At 49.8% G+C, this 21,691-nt stretch overlaps 7 protein-coding genes across 7 annotated transcripts; 5 read left to right on the top strand and 2 right to left on the bottom strand.

Moving 5' to 3' along the window:
• Positions 1-535: 535 nt before the first annotated feature.
• Positions 536-1,918, top strand: N7510_011357 (uncharacterized protein; the record flags this gene model as incomplete). Its single annotated transcript, XM_056983282.1, has 1 exon — positions 536-1,918. The coding sequence occupies one exon, from the start codon at positions 536-538 to the stop codon at positions 1,916-1,918; it is 1,383 nt and encodes a 460-aa protein (XP_056828776.1).
• A 4,625-nt stretch (positions 1,919-6,543) lies between these two features.
• On the top strand, positions 6,544-8,857 carry N7510_011356 (uncharacterized protein; the record flags this gene model as incomplete). Its single annotated transcript, XM_056983281.1, has 5 exons — positions 6,544-6,679; positions 6,736-6,876; positions 6,936-7,317; positions 7,366-8,284; positions 8,360-8,857. 5 exons carry the CDS (start codon positions 6,544-6,546, stop codon positions 8,855-8,857), a joined length of 2,076 nt encoding a protein of 691 aa, XP_056828775.1.
• Positions 8,858-9,760: 903 nt separating this feature from the next.
• Positions 9,761-11,158, top strand: N7510_011355 (uncharacterized protein; the record flags this gene model as incomplete). The annotated part of the gene is made up of 1 exon (XM_056983280.1): positions 9,761-11,158. One exon carries the CDS (start codon positions 9,761-9,763, stop codon positions 11,156-11,158), a length of 1,398 nt encoding a protein of 465 aa, XP_056828774.1.
• A 327-nt stretch (positions 11,159-11,485) lies between these two features.
• On the bottom strand, positions 11,486-12,745 carry N7510_011354 (chaperonin 10-like protein; the record flags this gene model as incomplete). The annotated part of the gene is made up of 3 exons (XM_056983279.1): positions 11,486-11,515; positions 11,589-12,602; positions 12,698-12,745. 3 exons carry the CDS (start codon positions 12,743-12,745, stop codon positions 11,486-11,488), a joined length of 1,092 nt encoding a protein of 363 aa, XP_056828773.1.
• A 718-nt stretch (positions 12,746-13,463) lies between these two features.
• On the bottom strand, positions 13,464-15,216 carry N7510_011353 (phosphatidylglycerol specific phospholipase; the record flags this gene model as incomplete). Its single annotated transcript, XM_056983278.1, has 7 exons — positions 13,464-13,776; positions 13,840-13,948; positions 14,010-14,040; positions 14,101-14,319; positions 14,371-14,409; positions 14,468-15,058; positions 15,121-15,216. The coding sequence occupies 7 exons, from the start codon at positions 15,214-15,216 to the stop codon at positions 13,464-13,466; spliced, it is 1,398 nt and encodes a 465-aa protein (XP_056828772.1).
• Positions 15,217-15,960: 744 nt separating this feature from the next.
• Positions 15,961-16,887, top strand: N7510_011352 (VIT1/CCC1 transporter family protein; the record flags this gene model as incomplete). The annotated part of the gene is made up of 2 exons (XM_056983277.1): positions 15,961-16,295; positions 16,353-16,887. 2 exons carry the CDS (start codon positions 15,961-15,963, stop codon positions 16,885-16,887), a joined length of 870 nt encoding a protein of 289 aa, XP_056828771.1.
• A 2,544-nt stretch (positions 16,888-19,431) lies between these two features.
• On the top strand, positions 19,432-20,796 carry N7510_011351 (phosphatase PAP2 family protein; the record flags this gene model as incomplete). Its single annotated transcript, XM_056983276.1, has 2 exons — positions 19,432-19,856; positions 19,917-20,796. The coding sequence occupies 2 exons, from the start codon at positions 19,432-19,434 to the stop codon at positions 20,794-20,796; spliced, it is 1,305 nt and encodes a 434-aa protein (XP_056828770.1).
• Positions 20,797-21,691: the final 895 nt, after the last annotated feature.

Genomic DNA, 21,691 nt, shown 5'->3' with positions numbered 1-21,691 from the left:
ACAAGGGTTTCACTTAGTGTCTGTTTTGGACAAATTGGACATCATACTAACGCGGAGCGCTAAAGCTGCAACCCATATCCTCCAACCACATCATGCATGAACCCATTGTTCAAATCGAACTAGAGGCTCACGCTCCAAGGCTGACCTGCAGATGGGGTATGCCAACGAATAGACGTTCATAGTCTTGACCGATTCATCCGATAACCCCTGCGATGCTTCACACCACCAACAACGAAACAGAGTTTTCTATGGCCCGATCATTGCTATACCGACTTTTTGTTTGTTGTTGACGTAGTTGACGGGCATCAATATGGATATCACTCTGGCTATTGGGTATTACTTTCTGGTACAAACAGTAATAAATACCTTGGTTGGTCTCATGGAATCTGGTGTTATGTTGTCTGCCTCTCAGCCTATTATTACTCTTCAATAGAAGATTCCTATCTCTTTTGCTTCAGGGGACTCAAATCAACATAAATTCTGCTTAATATCTTTCTCTTTGTTATCCCTGATTCGAAAAAGGTTGAGCCTGACCATGACAATGGATACCCCAACAACCGAGTCATTCATCCAGGTCTTTATGGATGAATATCCGAAGAAAGAACACTTCTACTTGAGGGCTGCCACTGTCGTTGAGAGCATATGTCTCCAATACCTCAAAAGGAAAGGCATGTCGTCCCGCATTAAGAGCCGGGCGAAGGAACCTGAGAGTCTCCGAAAAAAACTAGAGTTAAGAAAACATTGGAAGAATCGGGTTTACAATTCAAAACAAGACATTCAAGAGGATATTGTTGATCTTTCTGGAGTTCGCATTATTGAGGATGACGAAGCACGGAGGGAGGAGATCAGGGATTTCCTGCATGACAGGTTCTTGAATACGATAGCGAAGATTCATCCAGAAGACGACGAAGAAAACGGAGATTACCGGCAAAAGTCTTCAAATTACCATGCTGTGCATTATCGAGTCTATTTGAAAAATGAGGACATTGTCCAACATGACTTGGGTGACGCGAAAGGAGGGATGATTGAAATCCAAGTCATGACCACAACGTGGAGTGTGCTCGCAGACCTCCAGCATTCAAATTACAAATCGGGACCGATGGCAGACCTGAAGCTGGGGGAGCTTATCGATGATCTTGGCGAAACCAATACTAAACAAGATGCACAAGTGGCGAAAATTAAGGAATACCAGGATCACCGCGAGAGGAAGAACAACAAGCCCTTCGAGGACGTGAATAGCGTCGGGCACTATCTTATAAAGTGGATTCAAAAATATGCCGCCAAATGGGTTCAAGGAAAAGAGAGAGGTTCTGAAGAAGCCCTGATGTCTTTTCTGCAGGTTCATCAGATGAACAGCCATGGAGCATTCAGTCAGTTATTGCAAGGAGTTTTTCATACTAGTTCCGAGTCTGAATATTCAGAGATCGCAGAGGGTTATGGTCCCATCAGATTGAATCTTATCCTCTATCTCATCGACCGTATGCTCTTGAAAGAAACATCAGGAACTCCTGCTCTAAGGGTCGCTGTCGACAATGATCGCGTTGGACATGTCCACAAAATCCAGGCACTCATGAGCACGATGATATGGATCGATAAGCTTTTCGCCCCCAAAGGAGATTGCCAAATTCAAATACTTCAATCAGGATGTCGAGATACCCTGCGGAATGGACTCTTTTTTCTTACCACAGTTACAAGTGCTGATTTCATTGAAGGAAAATCGGGTTTGGAAAAACACGAGACCAAAGCCCTAAACAAACTTTGGACGTGGTTCGCGCAATGCAAAGATCGGCCGATCAAGCTGGCTTTTGCAATGTCCAATAATGGGATGATGAGGCCCATCTCGGAGGAAAAGCAGCGAGAGCATAATAATTTCGATGCAGCTGTTCAGCCGCTGATGGATGCGCTGATTTGGAAGTAGGACAGCTTGTTGGCCCGGTGGTTGAGAATCGTTGAGGAAAAAGGGCAGGCACAAAAGTTTTCTGATTTGACTTCAAGCTCGATTTATGCTTTAAAAATAGAACGTTGAGATGCAATTTTAGCTTAAGATTTTTTTTGGGAATACTTCCTTGTCACTTTAGAATCGACCTGTCCTGTGCGTCCCTATACGAAAAATCATCACGGGCTATTGTTTCGGTGGACGCCATTTTCGTCACTTTCCCTGTAATAACAGATGGTCATCATAAGGATCTGCATTCGAGAATCGAGACCCCGGCCTAGCGCTCGGGAAAGCTGAGGAGGTTCCCGGTCTGCGTCGTACATCCCATCACACATCATTCTTAGCGCGGTGACTCGTCAAAAAACCTCTTTCCAAACAGAGTCACCGGTACTAGCTTAGTTAGCTAATGAGTCCCTTGGGCAAGAGTCAATTGCAGTGGATTAAGCAAAAAGGAACGAAAGGCTCCGTAGGCATGAGAGGAATAAAACTTGCAGTCGAGCAAAGTCAGTGGGCTTCTGCCCATCTAGGATAGCAGTCGACAGTAGCAGAGAGCTAAATGTCCTTAGAATCCGGAAGGGGCCCAATAAATCCTAATCAGCCAGCAAATAATGTAGTCTGTGAACTGGGTCGTATAAGCTCGAATCCTCGATTGCTGGTGGAGCTGCTCGATGGGGCTTGCCCTCGATGTAGAGACGCGCACGATCCACTAGAAAGGTTAGGCAGCATTAAGGTTGACTGTTGGGGTGCTCGCTCCCTCAACAGAACTGGAGAAGCTGACACTTTTCATTTTCTTTTCCGCTGGCACTGGCAATTCAAGGGCTCGAAGAAGCAAGAAACTGCTGACCAGGTGGGAAGCACTGATTGATCGATAAAGTCGTACCAGGTCGCCAGCAAACGCAAAGGACTAATCATAGCCCTTGTCTTTGAGACATTTTGAAAAGTTCTGAACGAATTGAAAATGAGCGACCATGCCTGGACGCGACATGGTACCAAGACATCATTTCATTTCCTTTGTGAACATCTGCTAACAATCAATTATCGACAGGTTTCGATTATTGGAAAGAATACGTACGAGTCCGAGGTATTCTCAAACATGGGGACCAGACTTCTCCGGCTGAGAAGGCATATCTTGTCAAGATCTGTAAACTAGCGGAAAAGGATTTATGGATGGGTGACAAGAAGGTGAACCGCGTATGCGAATTCTGGCGATACTGCGGAGAGCAGCCGAGTCGATGGGGGAAAGCCCAGATCCTCGCATCTGGCAAGAGTTCAAGTCGGATTCAGAGCTCTTTAAATACATGGGTGAGTTAACTTTCGACCTTGGTCCAAGCCCTGGGAATTATGCAGTCAGTTATTGGCCTGCTTCTTCCACCCCTGTGTATACCCATCGAGTTACCCTCGTTACCTCCCGTGTTGCATGTGATGATCTTGCACTAACCGTAACAAATAGATTTGGCCGAACGCGACAGGCCGGAGTTAGTGTCTCACTTCACGCCCCCATTCTTTTGGAACGGAAGAGACTCTGGTTCGCCATCCTCTGATGCAGGCTCGTCCTAGTTTTCCGAGAAAATCAGCCGCACTTGACAAGCATCTAGAATCGGCTATGAGAGGCATGCTAAGCAAGGGATGAGATGTGCTCCTTCTTGTGCGCGTATGGCCTTCTCCGGGCTGGCCAGCATAGACGGAGGCTTTGGAATATCGTCTTTTCAAGATTACCTTCAGTGCAGGATGTTTAAATGACCAAAATTGGGTGGTATGTTCGTCAGTGGTTGTGATTTGGTGGAATTGAAGTGGTTTAGGGAGAAAGCGGAAAAGCAGAGGCAGGCAGGAAGGAAAGCAAATAGATGGTGGTGGGGGAATGTATATGACTGGTTAACGGTTCCTTTCCTTGTTCGTTGCGTGCAGCCATATATTTGCCCAACCATGCAGCCTATATGCATGGCTTGAGTTTAGCCTAGAAACGGAGAACAAGTGAGGCGTCATGGTGTCTGTTCAAAATTACATGTTCATAAGCAATACCTGCAAAATCCCTGTATATTTCTCTAAAGACAAAGAGCCCCCTGGAAGCTGCTTACCCCCAAACGTGCTATTGTCAAAGTTTTTGTTCCCTCCCTTACATATAATCTAAGCCGGAGGATTTCTGGCGAGGGATTTGAACAATCATCTCTAGCTGGACCAGTGGGCCTAGTTTATATACGGGGGCCAGGTCGGCAAAAGCAATAATGGATCGACTACGCCATAATTGGCAAGGATAAATGAGTGTGTTTTTCTACTTGTGAATTACAATATGACATATCTTTTCTCCTCCGCAAACTCTAGGTGGAGGCTTTATGAGATGTACCGTTGGCATTACTGGTCATACTCAATTGATACTCCACACCCGCCATTCATAGATGCCTGCCATCTATGGAGATTAGTGTAATACAAGAGGAAGATGATTCTTCTCTTTTCTTTTCTTCCCCTTTCATATCTACTCATCAGATGAAAATAAGGCTCTACTGATAGTTCTGAATTGGAGCGACTCGTTGATTACTAGGTAGACACAACTGGCCAGCTACTTTGACAAAAGCAACTTCTAGACGCAATTTGAAAGGCAGCAAAATGATGGATACAGTACAACCATAACCATTGGCAAGCTACCATCGCAACCGACCCTCCTGCTGCTAACGTACCATAGCAGCTCTCCATACTATCGTCCACATTATCGAAAAATTTTACATCAGAAGACCAGTCAAAACAAATGAGTGCGTCGGGACCATCATGGCTTCGGAGTTTGAACATCCGCTCATGCCATCGATATCAAATTCAAACTTATCACAGGAGGTATGCAATATCGTGCACGGAGCGGGCACTTGGACGAGAAATTGGTGTAGCAGTCAAGGATGCACTACTATTCGAATAATGAGGATCCTTCATCCACTCGACACGGCCCAAGTCCGAAAATACAAGTATAATGTTTACAGTGTCACGCTGGCTCATAATGCGGTATTTCAAATCATATTTATCCCAGTAATAGTCTCCGGTAGACTTCCAGTTGGAATTTGTGTTGAAGTAGTTGACAAACAACAACTAAGCAAAGCTGTCCGCTAAGAATTTTTATTAGCTTATGCAGTGTTGTGCTTCTAGGCATGGACCACCTGCCACTGACTTTGTGATCAGATCATTCTGGAATATATTCTGCCAGGAATTCATGACCTAAAGAAGATTGTCCGATGCAGTCATACATTGCCATTGGAAAAGCTCATTGGGTGTTTTAGTAGGGTTTTAGCATACTGATATTACCCAGTAAACATCTTTGGGCTGACCAGCCTTATATGAGGGGGTCATTAGCTTCGGATAACATAGACAGCCTCTATTGTATTCAGGTGATGGGAAAAAGGTATCTCCGTTATTTATGTCTTGAGGTTGACTTTTATTATTATTTTGATACATGCTTGTTTTCGGCATTTGAGTCCCGACGCCATCTTCAAAGACCAGAACATGGCATCTTCAATAACATTTTAGTAGTATATGCTGCTCCCTATATAATGGATTTTTCTGTCAGAAACCAAGGGCAAATTGTCAATATCTTCCGATTCCAGCTAATGCAATATATCCACCCAATAAGCGACGTATCAGCTTAGAGGAACCCCTCCAGCTGCCATCAAGCGGTAATTTTAGCACTCATCAGGTCATACGTACCAAGAATTAGATTTGCCAACACGACGACTAAATTGTTTCTCATCTCAGATGAGGTTATTGCAGTTCCTGAGCATAAACAAGAGATAACTCACTTGTCCACATCGGGCCTACTAAATTAGTCTTTCACAACCCACCGACAGGTATTGTGAGCACAAAGTAGAAATAACCAATCAAAAGTACGCAAGGCCATGGAAACCATCAGTCTGTGGTGAACTTGGATTAGTATACCTTCATGGTGCGCAATCGAATCATTCCCTACATTTGCTAGTTAGGAAGGCTTCGAATAGAGTGACAGTGATGATCACAATTTCCAGCCCAAATTTAGATAAGGTTTGATCTAATTTTAATCATAATCGTTCGGTGGAAGCTCATATTTAGTGAATTTGATTATTTGCGCCAGTGAGCTCTTTTTCTCAGAAGCTAATAATAAAAATCATCCGCAATTTAACGCGAGGCTGTTCAGACAGTGGGGGCCTTGGCGGCTTTGGCCCCATTAAAATCACGGCGCAGCGAATGAGCGCATCGCTAGACTCGAATAAGGCCGGCCACTAGTCCTTGCTCTCCCGATCGACGCTCTAAGCCATGAAAGTAGCTCAGCACTAGTCCATACTAGGCCATCTCGTACAGAATAAGTAGAATCGTCACTTGGATAGCTGAACGAGCCTGAGTACACTAACTACACTGGTCATCTATGCGTGTTGCTTCGCCCCAACTACGGGGGCGAAAATCTATAGAATATACTACACCGGTACAGCCTCGCCCTCCCAATTATGACCTTAATTGCCAACAGATAGTATAGTAGCAAGGCTGTGACAATCTCCCTAAAGCCTCATAAGTGCACATATCCATATAAAAGCCGCACAATATCTCTTACCATTTACATTCTTCGTACATATTCGCAATCTCATTAAGAATCATATGAAACTATGATCCCGAAACTTTCTTTACTTCTTGCCCTGGCTGGCGGGTTATCTGCAGTCGCACTTCCGAGCAGGAACAGCACTCAACAGAATGCTTGCCTGCACGTCTCTAAACTCGCCGCACAGGCTAGAAAAGCAAACGGTACGAATGAAACGGGCCAGCAATGTTGATGTACACAACTGACAAGCCCCCCACAGTAACGGATCTCGTCACAGTTCCCGGGGAGTTGGCCTACAACTGCCTTCGATCTATGCCCTTTGACCCTATCAATGGTACTGTTTTCGCCGCCGAAATGACGAAGTTTGTTCAATGGCAAAGCACGCTCGAGGTACTCCAAAGTAAGTACAGCACCATGACAACCACATCTTTTTTCTAACATGCTACCTCCCCACGCTAGACCCGCCACTTGGATACTTGTCTCCTCCTACCAATCTTCTAGGTGGCCTTGAATTCATTGAAGCCATGGCCTTGATAGGAGAGTTCAGCAACCAGTACGAGTTTGACCAAGCCATCAACCTGTTATTAGCAACTTCCAATGACGGACACCTTGCTATTGAGACCTGCTCTTCATCGATCTTCCGCTTTATGCTAGATCTCCCTGTGGTATCAATCTCTACGGATGGAGTCGAGATTCCACAGATCTATGCTGCAGCGGATGCAAAGTTGCTCAATTCAGGTTCCTCAACTGTCTCCCCTATTATCGCTATCAATGGTGAGCCAGCAGCAGAGGCAATAGAAACCCTATCTACCCTGATGTTATTGCAGGACCCAGATGCTCGGTAAGCGTAATATCTAGCATAAAAACTGGCCATCTAACAGGAAATCAGATATAATATGATGTTCATGTCGCCCTTGCGGTCAGTGGCCGATTCGTTCCCTCCTCAAGGAGCCTTCGCTATGCAACAGCTAGGTTGGCCTGGGCGAGCGCAGTATGAGGTAGAATTTGCCAACGGGACGACCATTCGCAAGCCAATTGTTGCCCAGACGGATGTCGGCTTTGCGTATACCAGTGGTCAATCCTTACTTAACGGCGCTTGTCTCAAGACTAAATCATCTTCTGGGTCCCTGTCCCCAACATCCAGTGGGGGATCTTTAAACACCACAAACCCTTTGCCATCCGTTTATCCTAAGCCTCTCGTGCGGGATAATTACAATATGCTTTCCGGTTACTATCTCAGCGAGCCTGATCTGCAGGATGTGGCTGTTCTTGCCATTCCTAGCTTCGAACCCTCCGAATACGCCATGGAGCCCACCGAGTATGCTATTCGCGCGACCAAATTCGTCATGCAAGCCGCCAGAGACGGCAAGAAAAAGATGGTTATCGATCTGTCTGCCAACCCGGGAGGTGATGTCAACAGTGGTTTGGACATGTTTAGGCTGTTCTTCCCCGACCAAGATATCTATCAAGCTTCTCGCATGCGCGACCACGAGGCTTTCAATCTTGCCGGACAGGCACTTGCCCATCTTGATGTCACCAAGAAAGCTGATTATCTTGCTTGCGCCAATGCCAGTGGGCTTTGCATCGAAGCTTTTGTCAAACCCGACCAAACTCCGACTCAGGTTTCGCATTTTGAATCATGGGAGGAAATCTACGGGCCCCATGAACAGCTTGGAGGGAACATGTCAGCCTTGATGGGTCTTGAATGGCTGGCAAAATATTCCGTGCTTGAGGCTCCGATTCGAGGCTACGGCGGGATTCCTCAGATTCCCAGCCAGCGTCTATTCGAGCCGGAGAATATTCTCTTGGTAAGTAACCGGTCATAAGCATTCGATGAGATCTTGATTGAGATGAAAATGCTAACCATCCAACCAACAAAATAGTTGACCGACGGACTCTGCACATCAACCTGCACAATCTTCGCAGAGCTCATGAAGAACCAAGGCGCCGTCAAGAGCCTAGTCTTTGGCGGACGTCCACGAACCGGCCCAATGCAGGCCATCGGCGGTTCTAAGGGTAACACTGCTGCCATGTTAACGACCATTTTAGCAATTGGAGAGACGGCGTACAAAGTCGCTCCCACTGCCGAGCTAAAGAACAAGCTCTATGAAGCCTTCCCAAACCCCCAGAAAATCCCCTTCCAGCTTGGTGGGGAAGGAGGGGAGGTCAACTTCAAGAGCTCCTACCGCAAAGGGGAGGATGAGGTGCCTTTGCAGTTCATCTATGAGGCCGCCGACTACCGCCGCTTCTATACTTATGAGAACATCGTAAAGCCCGAAACCATGTGGGCTGATGCTGCTCGTACCTTCTGGGGCGAGGGGGGATTCGTTGCGGGTTCGAGGGAGATGGGCTTTGTCTCTGGATCACCCACGAGTGATTAACTGCCGTCTAGATGTTTCTCTTTTTGTTTCATCATATAATATGTTTGCTTTAGCGTTTGCATGGCTATTAGATGGAGCATATTTATATTTAAACATGATTTTCTCTGTGAAAAGGGTTGATGAACACGCAAGGTTCTCGACAAATATGAGCTTGAGGCCTCTAGCCTTCCTTCTTAGGGCGCGAATCAGACTGCAGAGTAGGGCCAGCAGACTACCTCTCAAGCCTTCCGGAAGACCACCCAAACTCAGACTTTGATAAGGATAAATAAAGGTAATTGAAGAGATAGATCGGCGAATTATCCATCCTTTTAGAAAGATTGTGTAGTCATGGGCTCTCGTGGGCGTGCTGTGCTGAGATCTACCACCAACCCTCACGGTTTGTCTCTCATTCCAGGCCGCCATCGCCAAAATAATGGCAAACCGACAAGGCCTGTCATACGATCAACGGAGCGAGTATCATTTTGCTGGCTTGTTCAGCCCACCTACCTCGCTTAAGAGTGTGAAAAAAAACATTCAAAAGACGGTATCGGCGGGTAGAGATCCACTGGCTCATAGGATGCGCTAAACCGGAAAGGGAAAGTAAAGCCTACAGTGACTGCCACTGCACATTATTCGCACCCCAGATTTTCAAATTTCCAATCCAACCCCGGATGCCAGTCGGAAGTGCTCTGATGGAGCCGTGTTAGTCAATAAGTACTCCGTAGTTGGTAATGTAGAATTCCGGTTCCCACCCGCGCCCAGTAGATAACTTCTCCCAGCCATCCGCCATCATCGTCAACACCAGCCAGTTCATCTATTGCAGTCCCTATTACGCTTCATGGAATAGCATATTGTGAACACCTCAAAACTGATACAGTGCCAACATCAGCCTCAACCATCCGATTCTAGAGCAACCACGACGGCATGGACGAAAAGAACGAGTCCTCAGAGACCGCTTCCTTGGGTGCGACTTGGGACGAGAAGACTTCAACCGCCCCCCAGATCGCCGCAGAACATTTGGAAAAGCGCTATAGTCTCCTTTCCGTGATTGCCTTCGCATTCACCACAACAAACTCATGGGTAGCGTTTGCTTCCGGTCTAGCCGTGCCTTTGGCATGTGGCGGAGGCCCTGGCATTATCTATGGCCTCATAGCAGGCGGTATCGTGATGGCCGTCATTGGTGTTGGCTTTGCGGAATTGGCCTCTGCGTTTCCGTCTGCGGGTGGTCAGTATCATATTGTCTTCATGGTATTTCCCTCTTCGACACGTCGGATGGCCGCTTTTTTCACAGGCTGGGTCACGATCATCTACATCATGGCGGCATTGGCCTCCTGCAATTTTTTCGTGGCAAGCTCAATCCTCGACCTGGTTGCACTCTGGATTGAGACGTATACGATTCAATCCTGGCACACCTATCTGGTTCATGTCGCGTTATGCATAGTTGCATTCTTGGCGACATCCAGATTTCCTGCTGCCATCGGCCGGCTAGGCGTTGCCATCTTCTTTCTTTCCCTGGCGGGGTTTGTAGCCTCAATTGTCACTCTGCTGGCTGTAAGCGATGACAAGCAGCCCGGGGATGTGGTCTTTCGGCAGTATGAGAATGTCAGCGGATGGTCTGACGGATGGGCGATGATCATCGGCATCACGGCGTGTCTCTGGGCATACAGTGGCGCCGATGGACCAACTCACCTGGCGGAGGAAGTGCCCAATCCCAGTCGCAATGTCCCAATCGCCATCTGTCTGACAATCGGAATGGGCATTATCACGGTTCTGGCTTGGATTATCACCCTTATGTTCGTCGTCAAAGATGTCGACGCCATCATTAACTCTTCAGTTCCAATCCTGGAAGTGTACAACCAAGCACTGGGGTCCAAGGTGGCTACCACCATCTGGAGTGTGTATTATATGGTGATGTTCTACGAAATTGTTTTGAATCTCTTCATCTTCGGAGGTCGGACGTTGTGGTCCCTGTCGCGCGACGGTGGTGTCCCGTTCCCCAAATTCTTCTCTCATCTCCAGTGGGCTAGTCCGGTGCGAGCGATAGCACTCATGCTGGCCCTGGAGGTTATCGTCGGTATCCTCTACATCGTCTCGTCCGCCGCTTACAGCAGCTTCATCAACCTCACTCTGTTTGCCCTCAATATTACGGTTGCCCTTCCTCAGGCAGCCCTTTTCTTCCGAGGCAGGGGCTGTATGCCTGAGCGAGCCTTTTCCTTGGAAAATATGGACCATTTGTCAACATGGTGGCGACCATATTTGTCATTTTCTTCTCCATTACGTTCTGTTTCCCAGCGTTCATGCCCGTCACCGCAGCTTCAATGAACTACTTGATCGTGGTGATGGCCATTGCCTTGATTGTCCCGGCTGGGCTATGGTGGGGTGGACTGAATAAGAGCTTCACGGGGCCACAGGAGATTACCGTGGGCGAATATGGTTTTGCATAAGTGACTTTGTTCGCATCGGCTGTGAGACGACTGCAAACCTCTGTACTATACTGAGTCCTGTGCTACGAAATTTGAGAATCCTATACTTGCAACCTATTTTCATAAGATTATTCTACGCCTTTCTTATAACATGGCTATAAAACTCCTTCTTTCAGCCTCTTTCCATCCCCACCCTCGAATTTGGTTGGTAATTCCCAACCTCATTTCAGAGCGGTATCACATACTTGCCCTCGAGCTGCACACAAGTCGTTTATTAGTTAGGAACCACAAACGATCATACGGATTACAAAGTTGCGGGAAGTACTCACTTGACCTTTGGACATTTTCCACATCAATCCCTCGATCTCCTCCAATGAAGCCGACTTCACCTTGGGGATAACTACCCGCCGCTTCACAAACTCCAACGCCTCGAGAATATCGGCCCGAGTGCCTACCGACGAGCCTTTCACTGTCCATCCATGATCGATCATCCATAATGGGTGAAACATCACCTTGGCGTCCTCTGGAAGAATGGAAACACACATTAAAGTTCCGAAGGGCCCTAGCATATCAAATGCCTTCTGGTAAGCTGCAGCAGCTGTGGCCGTGACAACAACAGCCTTGGCGCCTTGTCCATCAGTCAACTCGTGGACTTTCTTTCCCGCGTCTCCGCCTGAGGTAACGTCGACGTAGTACTCTGCGCCCTGAGACTTGCAGTATGCCTCCTTGGCAGATCCTGCATCAACAGCAATAACGCGATACCCCATCGCATTACCAAAAGCAACCGCTAGCGCCCCTACACCGCCACCTGCTCCAGAAACGACCATCCATTGTCCCGGTGTCAGATGGCAGCCTTTGATAGCCTTATACGCCGTTACACCACCGCACAGAATCGGCGCTACCTCTTCATCCGGGACATCATCAAAGGCTGCGGGGATACGCGCGAGATATCGCAACGGCACGATTGTATACTCTGCAAAAGTACCCGGGTACGCCTTCCCCGAATGCAGGGCTTCAGCACAGCGCGTCTCCCCCTCGTTGCTGAGATCCACGCAATACTTGCAAACGCCGCAGATATCCCGGGTCCAGGCGACTCCGACCCGCTGCCCGATCTCCACTGTCGGGTCCAGCGATTGCACGTTGGATCCCACGGCGGCGATTCGGCCGACCCCTTCATGGCCGAGGATGTTCCCGACGGGTCCCATATGGCCAAGGGCCATGCCCAAATCCGAACCACAGAGGGAGGTGACAGAGAGACGGATAAGGAGCTCGTTCGGGCCTGGAACCGGAATAGGCAAATTTTGGATGGAGAAGGTTGGTTTGGCACCGGATTCTTGGGGCGACTGCAAATGTTAGGTGATTATTTGGCTCTCTGAGACTATAATTTGATGCCGTCGTAGATGCAGACAGAGGGAAAAGCATGCTTTGCTCAACATACAGTAAGGACTGCCACTTTGTGGACTCCGGTGGATGTTATCTTGTCCATTGTAGGTTTCTGGGTCAAGCTTGATGGCGATAAGGTTGAGCGTATTCTGTTTGCGACGTGGAATTATCGATGTTCTAACCTCTCCCATAAACTGGGGTAGGGTATTATAAGTCGCAGGGAACGGTGGATTCCTCGGTAGTCAAGAGGTTTCTGGTTGCTGCCATCATGATAGCCCACAACTACAGTGGAGATAGCCTCAATCTGTATTTCATTCACCAAATGGGGAAGGTGGATCAGACCCCACTCTATCATCTTAGACCGTGTCCGAAACTGAAAAGCTCTTTTAGACTCGCGCCCGTCGTTCTGTTTAAAAGTCCACCTGCGACATCGGCCATCGTCTCCGGGTAAGTTACATCCACTTCACGGGGACCTGGTATTCCATGACTCCCCACGATAGCTCTTGGATCAGCGAGCCCGGCCCGAATACCCTCAACCACCCAGGATGCTTATGAAGAAGCTCAGCCCCTGCTGTACTATTTGCCAACATCACGACATCCCCCGATGGTAGTTTCGAGGTGCGACGAAGGTCCAGCTAAGGCTCCAATAGGTCATACAAGGCCATCTATATCATCCAGTCGCTGCATGTCTTACCCGATCTAAATAAATAGAGTAATTTCCAATGCTCCACAATGCAATGCGATAACTGCCATTGATCTAAAAAAAAATTCCGCTCTGCTCTACTCTTTTTATCCGAGAATGCACCACATATTAACCCGCATCACAGCTCCGCATAGTAAGAATAATCCTGATTCAGCTTATAAAACACACTAGGCTCTGGCTGTCCAGGACCACCCTGCCAAGTCGGGGTGGTCAGCGTAGTAGGCGTATCATCACGGCGCTCGCTGAGGAACACATCCTCGAAAGTCTTGGCCCACTGCACGCGGTTGTTGAGGCCCTCGAGCTCCCACAGCTCCTGCAGGAAATGCAGCATGGAGGTGTGCGTGTAAGCGGAGTTCTTGGCGTACATGGTGCCCTCGTCGTGAATGAGGTGGTTCGCCGGGACAAAGGGGGAGATAAGGAATGCCGGGACGCTGGATTAGAAGTTAGTTAATTTGTTAACTGTACATAATTTGATTTTCATGAGGTTCTCGTACCGGATGCCGAGGCGGGTGAAGTCGTAGGTCACGTTGTGGCCTTCGGATTCGCCGTTGAACGTGATGCCGTCTTCGGGTGCGGGCACGTTCATCGGCGGGGGGACGTGGTCTATGTGAACATCGTCAGTTAATCAATCTCAATCAATTGATCTTTAATTTATTAGCCTTACCCGCAAAACCACCATGCTCATCAAAGTTCACCTGGCCCGCGGAGTGTTGTTAGTTATATATTGCATGGTTGGGTTTCATGGATAGCCTCACGATCAATAAGACATTGTCCCAATACTGGGACTTGCGCAACGCATCGTACAAATGCTTGACCATCTGCTCACCGGCCGCCGTGGGGCTAGTCGGGTGCATTGAATCAATGCTGCAACATTCCGGGTTGATATAGGAGAACGTCGGCAGGGTGCCTTCCTCGAGGTCCTTGTAGAATTGGTCTGCGTGGGCAAGGTTGCCCATTGCATTGTCTTGCACCCACTATAGCAGTGATTAGACCTGTCTAGCATCGTCCAAGAGGTTGTAACTGACCTTGTATATCCAAGCATCTATGATATCGGTCTCATAGTACTAGACATGGAATATAAGTAAAAATAAAGTAAAAGATTGCAAGACATGATGGGCTCACATTCTTCCAGCTAATTCCCTTCTTGCTAAGCGACTCAAAGATTGAAGTAGCGCAGGTCGTGCCGGTCACATTGGCAAAGAAGCCCGCAGCCTGGTCGGTGTTATCAACCATACCACAGGTCGAGCCGGAGGTAGCAAACTGGCGATTTGTATTCGTGGGACCGGGGTGCTCGGCATAGTACGAGTCAAAGAAGACAAAGTTCTGCGCAATCTCTGCGAGCAGGGCGGTCTTCTCCTGGTTGTAGGCCTTGATAACGAAGGAGGCATCACCGGGCGTGGCGCTGTACTTCTCGGACTGGCGCTCGACAAAGCCGCCCATGTTGGGCACATCGTTGTTGTCTGCGTCCCACTTGCGGAAGATCTCGTAGGTGACGCCGGCAAAGTTGTGGTCCGGGTCTAGCAGCGGCACTTCGGACTCAAAGGGCGTGGAACAGATCTGAAGCGGCTCGCCCCACACCGTCCAGTTGGCATTGGTGTACTCGTTGCAGTGCGGCTTGTTGATCAGGTTGTCAATGTCATCGCGGAAGTTCCAGTAGCCGGCGATGTTGTCGAAGGAGTGGTTCTCCAGCGTGAGGTAGACGACGTGTTTGATCTATAAGGGGATAGATAGTCAATGGATTGTATGTGGATAGCGGTCTGGCAAGGGGGGCTCACGTTCTTGCGCAGCTCGCTCCATGACTGCGTATTGCCGATAGAGCGGGCAGAAGTGACTGCAGCCAGGGCCACGAGAGAGATCAAATTGATCTTCATGGTTGGGGGTGCTCAATGGTATCCAAGGGATCACTTGAAGCGGAAAAAAGAAGGTGGTTGGTGGAAGGGGTGAGAGGAATTCTCAATGGATCTCTCCGGAATTTCTACAGATCCTCTAGGCCGTATATATACACATGGGCACGCGACACACGGTCTTGTCTAACCTTGAAGACGGAACTTGGCACACCCGCCCATCCTCCGAGATTGGCTTGCCGAAGGGGTTTAGATGAGTATAAGGATGGGGATAGGAGAGATCTCAGCGAATCGGCGGCGGATACCGCCGATTGCAGGATCATCGACTTCATCGCCATTGTTCCTGAGTGAAGGGAACGGAGACTCTGACTACCAGATTAGGCAATGCAGTCGGGAGGAAATGCGATAGAGAGTTAGTGAGGGTCGCAGTGCTAACGGGCTTGCGTCAGCCAATCAGAACACTGGTTATGACCAAGTCTGTTATCTGACTGGTGCCCCCGCCGCTTTAAACTATCCACCAAATCCACTTCAGCGTCGAATCACAACCGCGGACGGTCAACCGTGCGGCCAGGTACGATCAGCACGCCCGTCCATCTCGTTCCCTCATAGGCTGTGATCTGCTTCGCTCACTGACACTGCAACGCTACAGGCGAGCCCTGCCTTTTCTTTCCTTTTAAGGCTGGGTGTCAGCCAAGCTTTTTGTTTTTCTTCCTTCCATCCCTCGACAGCCCATTCTGACCGACCTACCTATATACAAACAAACAAACAACCATGTCCAACTCCACCCGAGGCCTGATGACGAGCTACTCGCCCATTTCGGAGCGAAACTCGTCCGACCTCGAAAAGGACGCCCACCTCTCTCTCCAGGATGTCGAGACTGGCAGCAGAGACAGCCCTGAGCGCAAGGGCTTCCGCTTCATTGATGGCCGCACCGTCTCCGACGCCATCATTGGTCTGTCCGACGGCATGACGGTGCCGTTCGCACTGACGGCGGGCCTGTCCGCCTTGGGGGACACGAAGGTCGTGGTATTTGGCGGGATGGCCGAGCTTATTGCGGGTGCCATCTCCATGGGATTGGGCGGGTATCTTGGCGCCAAAAGCGAGGAGTGAGTTGGAGCTGTGCCACCTTCTAACTATTGAACAATTGCTAACAATTCCGGCAGAGAGTCATACAAGGCCACGCTCCAGGAAACACAGAAGCAAACGGTCAGCGATCCTGAGTCTGTGGCCTCGACCCTAACCGAAATCTTCGAGCCGTACGAGCTGCCATCCGAGCTAGTTGCCCAGCTCACGAACCACCTATCCGCTTCCCCGATGCTGCCTTCATTCCTGATGAACTTCCACCACACGCTCCCCGAACCCTCCGGCTCGCGCGCCGTCATGTGTGCCCTGACTATCGCCCTGGGCTATTTCATTGGCGGCTTCGTGCCCTTGCTCCCGTATTTCTTTGTTGGCCCCACCGAGGCGTTCATCGCCCTGCGCTGGTCCATCGCCACGATGGTCGTTGCGCTATTTATTTTCGGGTACGGCAAGACCTGCTTTGTGACCGGTTGGTCCGGGCGGAGGAATCTCCGCAAGGGTCTCGTGGGCGGACTCCAGATGGTGCTGGTGGGTGGTGTCGCGGCGGGCTCGGCCATGGGGCTGGTGAAGGGGTTCCAGATGCTGGCGAGTAATGGGGATCATCCCAAGCATGATTGAAGAAACCCTTGCATTATGATTCTTTTGGCGTTATGATTTTACTTTGGTGATGATACACTTCAGCAGGCGTTCTTTTCTAGGCGGTTTTTTTTTTCTTTAAGACATACGAAGTTTCTCTAAAATCATTCCATCTCAACACATGTGTGTTCAAGAGCTGTGCCATACCTATCCATGTGAAATCGATTCTGGACCACTGACGGAACATCCCGTTGACGAGCCATGACAAGTAGCAATAACCATTGCGATCGGTCAATTAGTTATCAATATGGCACACGCTCCTGTAAGATTCTTACCTGTCAATGCGGAGTTGCATAACTTGCGTCATGGATGCGGGATGGAGCATTAATCCACCACGCTATCAGCCTTGCAATCGCCAGCTGCTGCCTAACTGAAAGTATCAAGAACAATCAGGCATCCACTTCTCTCCCCTTTTCGATCGACTGGCTGTGCAAGGCAGGGGCACGGCTAAGCCACAACGAGATGGGGCTGACTGACCCAGGCAGACATGACAAGAATTGCAAACCCACCAAATCCAACCCGTCTATGGCAGACCAGCGGACTGCCAAATGGAAGGCTGTTGATGTCATGCATCTATGTGGCAGTATTATGGCTTCTCCACGGGCGGCTTCGCGTTGATGGATAACTAGATTAGTCGATAGCTAACGAAGCTGTCACTAACTTGCTAATTACTCCCGGTAAATACGACTGAGCCACTGCTAGAACCCCTGTAAAGCGAGGCAGCAGCCTTGTACCAACCATTCTTTAAGGGGCAAAGGCAACGAATACGAGGGGCTGGTAGACGCGTATTCCATACGAGTACATGGAGCATCTTAGTTGCCTATTCAAGTCAAGTTGGTTTTTGGAGAGTTAGCCCGAGTGAGTTGTTAGCTGGATAGTGATTAATTTATCCGGTTCCCTGACAATTCCAATTATTATTGGCCACAGTGGTTTAAATGCCCGACTCTGAAACTGGGGGCGCCGAGCTGACCCAGTTCCGGGCCTGAACTATCCCTTAACTTACATAGTGTAACAAATTAGTTAAGGGGGAGCGGTAATCTATTATCCGGCTGGTTGGGAACGCGGCGCGTATTTAGTGTGGTTGCCAGGACGGGCTCTAATTCACTAGCCGGCATAGTCTGCACATCCTCATCTGCCCGGCGCTAACTAATTATAACCTCTGCTGGTTCTTAGAGGGGGAGCTTGTCTGTTAAACTTTTGCCTAGGCCGGGTTTAACAGGGGGTCGAGTGAGCACTCCAATATAGCTGTAGTAAGAACACAATGTGGCAACCCGACCGAGGCAACTCAGGCATAAACACAGCCGCGGGCAGTGGTTCAGCGCACCCAGGCAGAGTCGCCGTGTCGAGGCTGAACTGAACTCACTTACTCACAGGCCGCCTCGCACAGATCAGGCGTTAGTGACTGTGATTTGTCCATCGTCGTCGCAGAGTGTATTATGGTAAGTTATAAGCGAAATTGGACTTGAGGCAGACTATTCTTGTTGGATACCGCAACTGGATGATGGGCCATGACTGGGGCGCATGGACCAATCGGGGCGCGCCTGCCATCTGATAATTGAAAATTTGCACCCCAGCCACGGTAATATTACAGTCACGTGCAATCAGGGATTCAGGAAGAGGTGTCGGGGGGGATATAATAGGGGCGGTTCTATCGGTAGAGAAAGTGTTTTGGACCGTGTAGTCAAGGCAAAAAACAATCATCTTAGCCCTGTAGGAACAGAAGTAATGTGTAATGCAAATGATTATGCAGACTTGTGCTTCGTCGGCCTCCGACCTCTCCGTTCCGCCGCATCCGCCGGCATCGTGATCGCCTTAGTCGTGGGCCGGATGACCCGACCGTCAGATTGAATTGACGGGACCGTGAGTATTCGGACCAAGATCAATAGCAGTGTCGCCTGGAATATCTACTGCGACGAGTGATTATTGTCTACTCGACTGCTCTAGTAGTTGGCCCTGCGAGGGTGCAGTCCCCGCCAAGACCATCCCCAAACTGACTAGTGACGCCATGGACTCAGGAAAGCGCGACCCGGACCCGTATTACCAACCCGTAATACGCTGACCAGCCTCGATACCAGCCCCCGAAATCCTCTCTCGATCGAATCTGCTTTTCTTCCCCTTCTTTCCTCACCTTGTCAGAGTAATCTTTCTTCTCTTCTCTCTCGTCCTCCTCCACTCCCTTTCTCACCCGCTCTCCTCCCTTCTCGCCAGGGCTTGGACGATTCTCGCCCTTGCTGCTCCCGCCTTGCGTGTCTCTCCTGTCTACCCTCCAAACGTGACCTCCTTGAATTCCTCGGCTGCAAGAGAGAGGGCCTGGCGCTTCCCGGTCTTTGGCACCTTTCACCTTGGATTGGATTCTTATTCCAGCTTGATGAGACCATCGCCCCTTCGGCCTCGCTAAGCCCCCCTCCTCCTCCTCTCCCTCCCTCCCGACCGGTGCGGATTCCCTCCCGCGGCATCCCACCCCCCCTTCGCCCTCCATCCCCATCCGAGTGAGTGGAACGCTCACTCAGAGGGGATCTTGCCGCGATGATGAACGCCTCCCTTCCGTCATGGAAGGATCGCACCCAGAACCAGTTCGGGAAGCTCCAGATCCAGATGCCCTGGCGTTCCTTTCAACTCCTGGTGCCCCATCGCATGCGTCGCAAGATTCGATCGAAGTTGCGGAGCAGGATAGCGCCCACCTCGTCGATCTCCACGCTGCAAACTTCCTTCTCGCCCGCAGACACGCTCCGGTCACTACAAGGCCACCGGTGGACGCTGTATGACTTTCAGTATCTGCTACTCCTCATTGTCGGGATCTTTTCTTTGACCGTTATCGAATCGGCCGGCCCCCTGGCGAAGACCGGCATCTTCACTCTTCTCATCTGCTCTCTGCTTCTGCCCATCACCCGCCAGTTCTTTCTCCCCTTTCTGCCCATTGCTGGGTGGCTGATCTTCTTCTATGCATGCCAGTAAGTCTTTTGGTTCTTATCCCATCTCTGCCTTCAACTCCCTGACACTTATTTCTCAAGATTCGTTCCGAGTGATTGGCGGCCCGGCATCTGGGTGCGGGTTTTGCCCGCCATGGAAAACATTCTCTACGGCGCCAACATCAGCAACATCCTGTCCGCCCACAAGAGCGTTGTCTTAGATGTTCTGGCATGGATCACCTACGGACTCTGTCATTACGGCGCGCCCTTCGTTGTCTCGTTGCTCCTGTTTATTTTCGGGCCACCGGGCACCACTCCGCTCTTCGCACGGACACTGGGCTACATCAGCATGACAGCCGTCACCATTCAGCTGATGTTCCCCTGCTCGCCTCCGTGGTACGAGAACCTGTACGGGCTTGCCCCGGCAGACTACTCGATGCAGGGTAACCCAGCCGGACTTGCTCGCATCGATGCGTTACTTGGCATTGATCTGTACACCTCTGGGTTCAAGCAGTCCCCCGTGGTGTTTGGTGCCTTTCCCTCTCTCCATGCGGCCGACTCGACTTTGGCAGCTTTGTTCATGAGCCACGTTTTCCCGCGGTTGAAGCCCCTTTTCGTCACCTACACTCTGTGGATGTGGTGGGCTACGATGTATCTATCGCATCACTATGCCGTTGACCTGGTCTGCGGTGGCCTGCTCGCCACGGTGGCATTCTACTTTGCCAAGACCCGATTTTTGCCGCGAGTCCAGAGTGACAAGATGTTCCGCTGGGACTATGACTACGTGGAGGTCGGTGAAAACTCGCGCGATTTCGGCTACGATCTCGCCAGCCTGGATGGCGAATTCAACCTGGACAGCGATGAGTGGACCGTGGGCTCTTCGTCATCGGTCTCCTCGGGCTCTTTGAGTCCGGTGGACGACCACTACACTTGGGAGAGCGAGACTCTAACCTCGAATCACGACCTCGAGTCCGGACGCTAGCCGTCAACCTCGACATACATATACTACCATTGGACCTTGTGTCCATTGTTGCATCTACCTCTTTGACACGGCGTTTTTATACTTGACGACATAACTGGGCAACACTGATCTGCATCGAGCTATCTTCGACACCTTAAGGTTTTTAATCCACCTTTTGGACAGCTTCGGTCTCACACGGCTTTGTTTTTCGAGCCGAAGTCCTTTTTTTACAATTCTGGCTGTACATGCCTCTTTATTTTTTCGCCAGCCTGCCGTGAGCTGGCGACTCCGTCCATAATCATAATTCCGGTGGCAACCTGGAATTGGGGGCCAACTTTATTCGCGACCTCCCATCCTCCGCACCGTCACCGACGGGAAACCCTCGCTTGTACACATTATTTAACACTTCTTCGATTCTGACCCATGTCTTTCGCTACGACTTTACTGACTGGACGAGCCCCTTTTTTTTTCTGCTCGTCCAGATGCACAAACTTACTATTATCATTCATGTCGATCGCTCAACATTGGCGCCTGGGAACTGGGAATTCAAAAACAAAAGTTTCGGCGCCACTGGCTTTTTTTGCACTACACTCGCTGTGCATCCATTACAAGGAAAAATTCTTGGAAATTCCGCTATTACAACATTTTTGCATCGGCACATAGAGAAGGGAAAAGATCGTCGATCCGGTCTGATTTTGGGGCGCCGCTGGCAGGTGATAATCGGCGCGGGTTGCAGATCATCCTTCGTGTGGGGGCTGCATCCTGAACTTGAGAGAGGGAAACAAAGACTGGTGGACAACAGGAAAAGACACGCTGCTGGCTGGGGCATTCAATGCTTTCTTTGTGAACAGCATACCCGCGCAGCACAAGCGGCCATGTTCGAGGTTCCTGGGGGCAGCACCGGTGCTTGACGGAG

The sequence above is a fragment of the Penicillium lagena genome (assembly GCF_028827675.1).
Source record: "Penicillium lagena strain IBT 129212 chromosome Unknown utg000008l_segment0_segment0, whole genome shotgun sequence".
In the NCBI taxonomy this organism is placed as follows: Eukaryota; Fungi; Ascomycota; class Eurotiomycetes; order Eurotiales; family Aspergillaceae; genus Penicillium; species Penicillium lagena.
The sequence above is the reverse complement of the archived record's forward strand: the minus strand, read 5'-3'. Positions and strand labels throughout refer to the sequence as shown.